Genomic DNA, 12,610 nt, shown 5'->3' on the forward strand with positions numbered 1-12,610 from the left:
CCAAGTCATAAAATATGCAGATTTGCAACAATTGCTCTATTGACAAATGCTGTTAATACTGGAGACTTACAATGTCTTATAACTTAACATTTTTAATAATGGCAGACTAAATAATATGCATCATTAATGACTAAATAGAGGTTAATTTGAACAAGTTGTGATTCGATTGTTCTTATTGTGCCTCCAGTTGGTGTTTCTGCTCTTTGGCATGCCCTTTGCATGGGACATGAGAAGTTTCAGTGGAATGTTGCTATAGAACAATGATCAATATGGTTACACAATCCTGCTATTGGAACAGGATATCTAGCAGTGCCCTGATTGAACCAGGGAGGACAAAGTGGCACAAGTTCCATTTAACAAGTGCAGAACTGAAGTTAGGAATTCTTTCTTTTCATAAAGAAAACAGGATTTAAAATTCCCAGAATCATTTAAAAATCAAATGCTTTGTTGGGAGGACTATAGGCCCATTATGAATAAGCAGGCTAATATGGGCTTTCATATTTGCATTTACCACAAAAAGAATTCAGAATTTAGCTAGCATTTTTAAAGAAATAAGGAAAATTTGAATTTTTCCCCATTTTAGTAAATATGGATGATAAAAATGTAAGAAAATACATAAATTCATTGTGAAAATTGGTGCTAAAAGATGGAAAGGTGCTACTAATAGTAAATGGGAAAACACACTTTATCAGACCACAACCAAGACTACAAATGACAAGGCAATGGTAATATATAAATGCATAATTTGAGGGGATTCATGAAAACCTGAGGATAGAGTAAATAAGGAAAAACTGTGCTCTGCAGAATGGATAAATAAGAGAGAATACAGATTTAAGGTGACTGGCAAATGAACCAGAGGCAAGATGAGCACCATTTATTTTTAAACACAAAGAGTTGCGATTTGGAATGCCCAGTCTAAAAAGGTGGTGAAAATCGATTTGTTGCATTATGAAAATTGGCGCTCAAAGATGAAATCGGATGCTACCAAAGATTTTAACATTTTATTAGACCACAACTCTATAAAGAATAAGACAGATTTATTGAACAGGTGAAAGAAAGTTAAAAAACAAGAACAGTATCCAGTGCACGCGCTATTGTAGGATGAAACAGCAAGTTTAACAGACACTAACCTAATCCAACCATAGAATGTCAATTAGCCTTTCCCATTTTACTGTCGTCCTAATCTACTTTGTTTAAAAAAAACATTTTCCAGATTTAATGGCTACAAACACCACAAATCATTAGTATGGCTTAAGGACTCTTATGCTTCTAAACAGTCAGTATTATTCAGGGACAGTAAAAAAAAATTAAATTACATTTAAGACGACGATTCCGAATTATGCAAACAGCAATGAGTTTAAATACGGAGATAAAATGGCATAGTTGCTATACGGTGAACACTCAATATTTTATTTACTTTCTCATCAAAACAAAGAATAGAAGCATTAAATATTTGAAATTGATAACAATAACAGCAACAATTCAGTCTCTTAAAATATAAAAATATTTCAAGGCAACTGCCAGTTACTTCCACTTGCCGATAGAAGCTACGATTTGCCGAGTGTTTATCATAGGAATATTAACCACCAAACCTGTCATTTTACATTAAAAATGCACTAAAACAAGTAAATCGAAAGCCAAATTGGGTTTAACCACGTGTTAGCACATGAATGCCGTGCGGCAAAGGGATTAAATAACAGGTCCTCCCTCTTCATTCCTCCTTCAATGTGATTCCAAATCATAGGCACGTATATTTGGAGATTCATCACCAGAGCCTCTGAAGGAGGAAAACTTAGTCAAAATTAGTGTGGTGCACCATCACATCTGGTAAATGGGCAGCCTCAAGAACAACATAAAAGAAAGTCTTTAAAACCAATCACCTGTCATGACTCAGTAATCTAAAGAATCAGGAGGAAATAACAAGGTTAAGACAGGGCACCAACAAAAATTGGGTCCCTAGCTTTGTAATGCATGAAACCCAGTGTGAATTCTGCACCATTAGGTTTGTATCACCAAGTACAAAAGGTTTTTTTTCAGAAAGGTTATCTCCCCTCTTATTTCTCTTTTGCAGCATTTTGATTAGCCTACAAATCAAGCAAATTTTAATATTCTATTCCCCTTCTTCCACATCTCTCCTCAAGGAAATGAACGTGTGTGCAAGTAAACCTGAATACATTTTTATAGGTAGGCACAACATTACTTCATCAAGCCAGGACTTAGCTACATGGCTGGGGGTTACGCTCTAAATTGGATAGTTTTTTTTTCTAAAAAAGAAAGGTCGTTTTATTTTTCAGTAAGAACACTAACAAAAAATTTACACAAGTGAATCACAGTAAGTTTTAGTATATTTTCAGGTGCATGGTTTGATACGTTTTTCATTCTAGCTATAGAGTAAATGTGTAACTTCAAAACTACATACTGGAATCTTAAACTCTGCCTCCATCTCAGCAGTTTTATATCGTTATAAAAAAAATGGAGAGGAGAGAGAAAGGAAACAAAGCATACTGGCAAGTAACTAATTCTGAAATGCATCTTTCAGTTGCTGATCTAGAATATAATTTGCTGAAATGTATTCAAATTCCTAGAATAAGACTTTGATAAAACTGAAAACAAATTGCCCCAAGTTCCATTAGGGTGAATAACAGAGATTGTAACCATAGTACAGTATAGAGGGAAAATTTTAGTCATCATTAATTCGCTTAGTAATCTTAGGCATGGTTAGGAATGGTTACTGAAAAAAAGCCTGAGACGCGGCCTTAGCATTATTACAGAGTATTTCTGTAAAATTTTCAATCTTGCAATATCTATAATGCAATCAATAGAAACAGACACTCTGAAGTTTATGATCTTCCATGGACAACAACGAACAATTGATTCAGTTAACATACATTTGATGCAGTTCATTTTTAAATAAAAGACTGGCACATAATTTGAGTTAATGGGAATGAAACAAATTTAGATGTTGAAATTCTTGATTTACATATCCAATATCACAGCAAGCAAAGCAGAACTTTCCATGTACTTTTTCTGGTTAATGATATAAATGGGTGCCTTACACATTCAGAGCTGCATGCATTTAAAAATTACTGTATTAAAGGTACAACATTCCAGTGTGTTTCTGGGGGTGTAATTAGGTATAAATGGGTTATTAGGAGGGGGTTAAAAAGCGTGGTCAAAAAGATGGGTTTTAAGTTAGGCCCTTAAAAGTGATGGAGAGAGGCAAAGAGGAAATTTAAAATGACAGTTAAAAGAGGAAATGCCAGAGTAACAATTGGCTTCACCACTCCTGGTTATGGAAGGGAAAACTGTCCTGATCTCACAATGGAAATATCGTTGGATGTCTGTTGAGGAAAACAGACCACCAAGGCACACAACCAGATCTTTCAGTTTTTGGATTAATTCAATAAAATACATCAATTCAAACTCTTATCCACAATTCTCCAGTTTGGCTTTCCTCAAATCTCCACTTCCTGGCATCTTTCATCTAATGTTTCATCCACTGGTTTTACAATGTGAGGATTTTACTTTGCTTTGGCTCTATATATTTTTCTCTTCAAAATACAAAAGTAAAGCACTGGTGTAATACAAAATTTGGTGCAAACAGAAAAATGCTAAAATGTGGAATACTTGAAATTGTATACATGAATAATGATTGAAGTGACAATAATTATGGAATTATTCCCCAACCTGCAGTCCACACCTTCAGAGATTAAAGGAAAGCTTAGATTGTTTTACTGGGAAGATGATGCAAAGTATTTATGTTTAAAGAAAATGACAGCAACCTGTGTTAACAGTGGAGATTGAGAGTCCCCAATATCCCAGAAAAGGTCAAGAATGTTGGGTTGTAAATAGTTGTATTTTAAACTGTCCATTTAGTTTCAAGGTGAAAGTCATCTCAAGGATAGCTAATCAGCATTTCTACCTAGATACACAAGGCCCACGTGAGTCACACTGCCATGGGGAAGAATGCAGAGTATTCATTGTAAAGATCACGTTGCAGGCTTTCCGAGAATATCACCAAATATTAGTATTTGGAGTCTGCCTAGTTGCAGGAGAGAGGGAGCAGATAGAGGGCCATAAAGTCTCTATGGTTCGCCATGCAGGAATACGGGTGGAAGTTCACACTTGGATTGAAATTTGTTGGAACTAAAACGAGGCTGGAAGTATCACCTCACTTGGGCTAGTGGGAGATTCTCTGGGAAGAAACCTCACTGTGAAAGAGTGTCGAAGATTGCAAATTACCAGGCTGAGAAAGAAAAAAACAGGAATAAAACCCTTGGGAGCCAAGAATCACTTTGGATTGATTCTGGGAAAATTGAACAACTAAGTAAAAGGACAGTGCAAAGTATACCTATGAATTCTGGTTTCTCGGTAGGGCTAAAAATAAGAAGGGGGAGGGTATTCTGTTCTGTGATAAAGTCTAAGTTTATTTTCAATAGCGCTTTTAGTCTGTTGTTACAGTAAACATCTTAAAATGTGAAATCTTGACGTATCATTCTTTCAGCTATTAACTGGAAGTTCTAATTTTTTTTTTTAAAGTTATCGGTCTCAACGGGGATCATAACTGTCCACAGGGTAGAGCTTGAGCACATAAATGGCCAAGAGTTTGCTGAAAATAGCAATGTGAATGACATTATGCAATTACCAATGTGCAAATCGGTCAGCAACTTGTGGTGGGGAAGAGCTCTCCATCTGTGGAGAGTCATACGGACAGAGTCATAGACTCGAAGCATTCTCTTTCCACAGATGCTGCCAGACCTGCTGAGTTTTTCCAGCATTTTCTGGTTTATATCAGATTTCCAGCATCCACATTATTTTCCTCTTGTCTTACTGTTAGCCTCATCTTTATTTCTACTAAAATCCTGTCCAAGATTTTATTATATCTCTGATATCTATGATATAAAGTTTTCAGTGCCAGATTATAAGGAGATAGAAGTAATGGAAAAAGTTGCAAAGAAGATGTACTAATATATTATCATGATAAAGCAGTTAGGGAATGAAGAGAGAGATTTCATAAATTGCTCCCCACCCACCTCAGAGTTGAGAAAATTAAGAGGCGACCGGATTGACAAGATTAAGGATTAGAAGGTAGTGACTGTTTCTACTGCCCGGAAAGACAGCAAAAAAGGCACATTTTAAAATAATAATAAATGGGCAGTTAGAATGTGGAATTTTTAGCCACAACCTATTGTTTGAAGCAAGTTCATAAAAATATTTTTTTACAAATTAATTATTTGCTTGAAAAAGGAGGTTTAACAACAGGGATGTGGAGCAAGCAGAAGTACAATTAGATTAGGTACTTCATGTGGAGAAAGACATTAGCATAAACTTAATAGGTGAATTGGTTGGTTTCTGTGCTGTAGTCAGTATTCATCTAGAATTTCCAACAGCTTTAAAACCACTGTCCTTTGTAAAATGTCAAGCGCATGCAGCTGACAGACAGGAGTTAACAATCATGGCTTAGGCAAACTTTGCCCACTAATTATAGTTTATTCCCTAAAGATATATAGTCTAATAGAGGGGAAAATATCTCACATGCCTCAAAATAACAGGCTTGCTGGATACAAAAAAAAATACTGTATTCCTGGCAGAACTAGAGATCAATTAGCTAAGCAACTCTCAATTAAATGCCAAGAGCTGTGGTCCAAGGAATGCCTAGGGCAAAGTATTAGAACTGAAAGAAAATTGCAAAGGGGAACCTTCCATTACTATCTATATAAGGTCATTTTAAGAGGTTTCTGTGAATACATCATACCTATCTAAAATTGAAGTATATACACATTTCTAAACTAAAGTTAGACAATAAATGAAATCTTAGCTCCAGATGAAATGGTGGAATCAGTCAAAATAATTATCCAGACCATTGTGTACTGAACCAGGCGACATATCAAGTGTTGTGATACAGCATCGAATACCAACTTGTACGCTTTATCAAAAATGTAAAACAAGCCACTATTACCCCAGAAAATATAACCGCAGCAGAGAGAATATTTATCAACATCTGTTATCAAAAAGACAACTTTTAAAAATAGAATATTTTTCAAGCAAATTATTGAAAGTATTTGGCTTGATTCTAATATTGACTGTATTCCCTCAGGGCTTTCTAATGGGTCCACATCCCATTTAATTTTGTCACTTGTATTTAGCTACAGTTGAAGAAAATAAAGTTCATGAACATGTTTATAATATTGGATTTTAAGCATTAGCAGTCAACCATGCATAGTTTACAGTGAATCAAATTCCAAAGGTGGCAGGTATATAACCTGAGAGCAGCAGAGCTAATTTTAAATGTTTAGCTATTAGTGTTTTTTTCCCCCCTTTTTTAGACAAGAGGTAGAGGACAAGGCAGCACAGTATAAAAAAGTGTGCATTTCAGGAATATTACATTGCCAGAAAAATAATATACCCTGTATTCTCTTTTGCTCAATACCTAAAAGAAAAATATAGCATTCTAAAATAACACTGGCAACCTTCCATAATATTTCCTGTTTTTACCTCTTTTCTCACACCCATCTATAATCCTAGAGTTAAATTGTGCACTAAATAGGTAGGTCGTGAAAAATAGGATGGTAAAATGAACCATTATTGCCTGGTTGTATAACAAGAAAAATGCAAATTTTGGTGCAATCAAGTCATTACTCCAGCATTTTAACATTGGAGTGATAGAGTACTGGAAAGAACATTCAGTAAAAAGGTTTTGTTTTAGGACAAGGTAGAGTCCATTAACAGTATTATGGTCACGCTGACAAAGCTCCTACTCATTTCTGATCAATTTAACAACAAATACACCTCACCAATTACCAGATAATAAGAATTAAAAGCTGAAACAGGGTTCTGCTATAGAAATCCAAGATATATTATGGAGCAGTGGCGTTGAAACATGTGGAGCCTCTACAAATAATTAACACTCTTCTAAGCCCTCTGTCCTAATGCCTCCTATGTAAAGGAAAATTGTGTAAAATTTTTAAAAATTATAGGAACAGAAGTAACATTTGATAGTCAACCGATAAACTTTTTGATAATCTCAGGGACTGCCCTGTGATCACTTGAACTCCAGTCTGAAAACTTATGTCAGGTCATGAAAAGCATCATATAAATTCAAGTTCTTTAATTTATGTTTGTTATGATTCCAGAACCAGGTCATAGATTGTAGTGCATTGCACCCATGGGTATGGCCACAGTGTATAAACTGAAAAAAGGTTTATTAAGTGGCACAGATCAAATGAGACTACCTAAACTCAACTTTCAAATAAATAAGGTTACATCTTGTAGTTTTTTTTAAAAAAAGTTCTAAACATTCCAAGATATATCTTCTCTTTATTAATCACCTTAGTGAAGCTTAAAGTTCAATAATGGTATCAGCCTTTGTTCAGAGGTAGCATTCGCACCTCACCAAGTCAGAAGGTTGAGAGTTCCTACAATAAAGACTTGCATACAAATCTAGGCTGACACTCAAGTGCAGTACTACTATACTGTTGGAGGTGCCATCTTTCAGATGAGGCATGAAGCCAAGGCCCCATGAACCATCTCCAGTAGATGCAAAAGGTCTGTCAGCATCATTTGAAGAGCAGGGTAGCTCTTCCTGATATCCTGGCCATTATTTATCCCCCAGCTATGTTTACTCTAAGTTGCGCAACTGATTTACCTCACGTGCATAGCTGCACAAAACAAATTAAAGAGGCTGCACATTTAAACAAATTGCCCACACTACAAAAAAAGGGCACATTGCCCTCAACCAACATTGTTAACAGATTACCTGGTAATTTATCACATTAATGTTTGTGGGATCTTGCTGTGCACAAATTTTCTGCTGCATTTCCCTACATTACAACAGTCACTATACTTTAAAAGTGCCTAATTGGCTGTAAAGAGCTTTGAGATGTCCAGAGGTTGTGAAAAGTGCTATGTAAATGTAATTCTTTCAATGCATAAATTATGGCATTATCCATTTTTCCAACTAGTTTTTAAGTGGGTTAACAAGAGTTCTACAGAAACAGATTATAGATTTATACAGAAAAGGCTTCAAACTGGGAATATTAGATTATGAGGCTGCAGAAATTATCATTGGTCAATGCTTAAATCCAAACAAGTTTAAAAAGAAAACACTACAAATTAAGTGGTGCATCATGCTACACTGTGGTATAGTTTAGCTACTTCACAGAAAAACAGTAACTGCAATAGAAAGTATTTTATTCAATGGTTTACGTACCTCAATTTAAAGAATTACTCAGAATTTTAACTGCAAACTCTAATGAATTGAAATGGAAAATGTTTCCCAGTTAGTATCAAAGGGTCATGAACCTAGTAAAGACTTTTAAAAATTGGGTTTTTATGAAGGTGTTCACCAAATACAATATTGGGGGTCGCATCTGAATGATTAGCAACTATCCCACCGAACATATGGTCACCTCTGTTACACAACACATACCCTTTAGGACTTTAAAACATACAATAGAATTCAATTTTAAACGGTGGCACAGCCAATCAAAGCTAGATAAACAAGTTACAAGACCAAAAAAAAGTTAAAATAACATTCCCTTTGCCAATTCTAATGAATCACCAAAAGTAAATGGGTGGACATAAACCAAAAGCAGAACTTTCTAACTTAATTTAGTTGGGGGAAGGGAAAAGTTGACCAATTACAAAAATAGTGTCAGCACAGTACATTTAAAAAAAATAGATGCTTTTATGATTTGTAACCTTTCACATGCACCCCTGCCAATCAATGCTGGTTATAAATTACATTGCAATTTCCATTCAAGGCATCAGAGTTGTACTGCTAATATACCATTAACTCCCATTTTGTGGTCTTCTCTTTCTACCACCCAGCTGACCCCCACTCCAACCCAAAGGATGACCTGATGCCACTGAGACCAGGAGTGAAGGGGCAAGGAATAAAGTAATTGTTCATTGAAACATTTCCTTCAAACATTCATCTTTCAAAGTCTGATCCTCAGCCTCCAAAATCAAACTGAGGTTAATCCTTCTTTTCCAAGCCTATACACTTTTCTTGCTGCATCATACAGCGGCGTACAATGCTGTCGAAGCTTCCCAAGTAAAACAGAGCAATTGTGCGGAAAAGGCCCATGGTAACAACCTAGAAAAAAAAACATCCATCATTAAGTCAATGCTGAAAGAAACGGAATGGTTGGTTAAAATTTTACATGGCAATACGAGAAGAGTTCCATTTCCTCCCCTCAAATAGAGTCACGACTGAAGTTAAATGACACTGAATGGCCCATAGCATTACCTGTGCATTTATTTGACTATCAGTGCTCTTCAATTGCTTACTAAAAGACTCTGCTCCCCAGAAAGATTATTAATCCAAACATTCAAAGCTATTCAAACTAGAGAAGAAAAAAATGTAAAAGGGTCATATTACCACCTAAATTAGCCAAGGTTAATTTTCCAGCATACAGATTAAGAGCTGGAGTTAGATTCAAGTTGGTGATTAAGTGAAGCAGAACAATGCTACGACGGATGCTCAATGAGTATTTCTCAAAACTGAGATCGATAGATTTTTGGACACCAAGAGAATCAAGGGATATGGAGTTAGGTTGGAAAAGTGGAATTGATATAGAAGTTTAACCACAATCTTACTGAATGGCAAAGCGGGTGCGTATGGTCTATTCCTGCTATTGCTTAGGTCTTTGTGTTATAATTGGATCACATGGCAGCTCCACCCCAAGACATGGACATCAACATTGTGAAGATGGTGAAGGCAGCACAGCAGTTGGTGCAGAAAGTAGTGACCGGCAGCCCCAAGCTCACCCTGGCTGCTACTAATTACTCTAAACCATGTATGGCTACCTTCTGTCAGCTCGGATGAAGCTGACTTCTCCAACTGCTGGAGAAATTCCAGTGGCTGTTGAAAGCGTCAAGGCTCTTGTGACATCCTTTAAGGCTGGGAGTTACAAACAAATAACTGTAAAGGATGCCGAGGAGCACACTTGTGGCCACAGAAAATGGGATGTGGCTTTACATTGGCAAGGTTATTGGCCGAAGAAGCCTGATTGGATGTAATGGCTGAATTCTACCCTATGTTGGACCAGCATTCTATTGTAAATGAATGAATAATATTTCAAATTAAATAAAGCCATTATTAGGACTAAAAAAAAACATCAGTAGCCAGCTCACTTACCCCTCCCACTGGGGAAGTATCTGGAAGGAGCACTAAATTAGGTTCAAGATACACACCCCTCACCACCACCAATGGGAAGAACCATTGCAAAAATGTCTACATGAAAATGGTACATATAAATATTGCTATGGGGAAACAAGTTGCTTGGAATTAATATAAACTTTGTCCAGGAAGTTTACTTTCAATGCAGGAGACTGAAGTTTTGGTATTCATGGTAATTGAGGTACAACAAATGATTATATTTGTAGTTAATGGGAGTATTGCATCGTGCATATTTGGATTTACAGCAGCTCAGGCACCAAGTTAAACTTGATGTCAATTAGTGCCTGGTGGCTCTTCCAGGTTGTCATGTGCTTTGGCAGGGACATCATCTGACTCAATCTCGAGGTCACTGAGTGTAGCCAGACCTCATCATTCACTGTCTCTACAATAACAAAACTGTGCAACAGGAATCATCTTTGAAACCTTGGCAATTCTTTATACGCCCACAAAATCATAGGCTCCATAATTACACTAGTGGCAATGTTTCACTAAATTGCTTTCTACTTCTGTTAATGGCCATCTGAAGGGATCACTAATATTTGGGGTCATTGGCCTCGTACACATCATCTGACAATGTCTTCAAACGATATAGACATGGTGGTTTGCCTCAAAATGAATGCATCCTGACTCCAGCCAAGGAAACAGATATCTACTTACATGTTAGTTCACACAGATGATTAAAAAAAGTCACTTTAAAACATTTTGATCCATGACTGCCCTTACAATCTTCCTGTACCACTTTAAAATGGCTTCAAAATGTGCTGCCATCAGTTGCTCACCCTTCTTTCAAAAATAAAGCAGATTACAATAAACAATAAAATATCTTCAACAGAGACAAAGGTATGGTAGCTGAGGAACATGTTGAGTGGAGGACACTTAAATTTAAATGCGTTTTAAAATTTGTTCACACGGTGTGGGCGTCGCTGGCTACGCCAGCATTTATTGCCCATCCCTAATTGCAATTAAGTGGTGGTGAGCCACCTTCTTGAACCGCTGCTGTCCATGTGATGTAGGTATACCCATAGTGCTGACAGGAAGTTCCAGGATTTTGACCCAATAACACTGAAGGAACGGCGATATGGTTCCAAGTCAGGATGCTCTTTGGCTTAGAGGGGAACTTGCAAGTGGCGCCGTTCCCAAGCATCTGCTGCCCTTGTCCTTCTAGGTGGTAGAGGTCACAGGTGTGCAAGGTGCTGTCAAAGGAGCCATGGTGAGTTGCAGTAGTGCATCTTGTAGATGCTACATACTGCTGCCACTTTGCGTCAGTAGTGGAGGGAGTGAATGTTTAAGGTGGTGGATGGGGTGTCAATCAGGTGGGCTACTTGGTCCTGCATTGCATTGAGCTTCAAGTGTTGTTGGAGCTGCACTCATCCAGGCAAGTGTACCATCACACTCCTGACTTGTGCCTTGTAGATGGTGCACAGGTTTTAGGAAGTCGAGAGTTAGTCGCTGCAGAATTCCCAGCCTCTGAACTGTTCTTGTAGCCAGTGTTTATATGGCTGGTCCAGTAAAGTTTCTGATCAATGCTAACCCCCAGGATGTTGATAGTGGGGCTTTCAGCAATGGTAATGCCACTGAATGCCATGGGAAAATAGTTAGGTTTTCTCTTGTTGGAGATGGTCATTGCCTGGCACTTATGTGGCAAGTAAAATTTGTGCCACACATCAGCCCAAGCTTGAATGTTGCCCAGGTCTTGCTGCATATGAACAAGGACTGCTTCTTTATCTGATGAGTCGTGAATGGTACTGAGCATTATGGAATCATCAGCGACCATCCCCACTTTTGCTCTTATGATGGAAGGAAGGTCATTGATGAAGCAGTTGAAGATGGTTGGGTCTAAGACACTACCCTTAGGGGCTCCTGCAACGATGTCCAGGGACTGAGATGATTGACCTCAAAACCACAACCATCCTCCTTTATGCTTGGTATGACTCCAACCAGTGGAGAGCTTTCCCCCGATTCCCATCGACTCCAGTTTTGCTACGGCTCCTCGATGCCACATTCAGTCAAATGCTACCTTGATTAAGGTCAGTCACTCTCACTTCACCTCGAGTTCAGCTCCTTTAACCATGTTTGGACCAAGACTGTAATGAGGTCATGAGCCGTGTGCCCCTGGCAAAACTCAAACCGAGCAATGAACAGGTTATTGCTGTGTAAATGCCACTTGATAACAGTCAACGACCCCTTCTATCACCCTTGTGGATGATCGAGAATAGAGCAATGGGGCAGTAATTGGCCGGGTTGGACTTTTCCTGATTTGTGGGGACAGGGCATACCTGGACAGATATCAATGTTGTAGCTTGGCTAGGGTCTCAACTAGTTCTGGAGCTTAAGTCTTCAGTACTATTGCTGGAATGTTGTCAGGGCCCATTGCCATTGCAGTATCCAGTGCCTTCAGCCATTTCTTGATATCATTTGGAGTGCATC

At 37.7% G+C, this 12,610-nt stretch overlaps 1 protein-coding gene across 1 annotated transcript in view; it reads right to left on the reverse strand.

The window, feature by feature from the left end:
- Positions 1 to 1,022: 1,022 nt before the first annotated feature.
- The window catches only part of kdsr (3-ketodihydrosphingosine reductase), a 40,887-nt gene continuing 29,299 nt past the window's right edge, over positions 1,023 to 12,610 (reverse strand). Inside the window, exon 10 of the mRNA XM_078539071.1 lies at positions 1,023 to 9,097. Within this exon, the coding sequence (XP_078395197.1) occupies positions 8,978 to 9,097 (120 nt within the window). The 3' untranslated portion in view covers positions 1,023 to 8,977. The remainder of the gene's footprint in view (positions 9,098 to 12,610) is intronic.

Source organism: Cetorhinus maximus, chromosome 3, assembly GCF_964194155.1.
Source record: "Cetorhinus maximus chromosome 3, sCetMax3.hap1.1, whole genome shotgun sequence".
NCBI classification, from domain to species: Eukaryota; Metazoa; Chordata; class Chondrichthyes; order Lamniformes; family Cetorhinidae; genus Cetorhinus; species Cetorhinus maximus.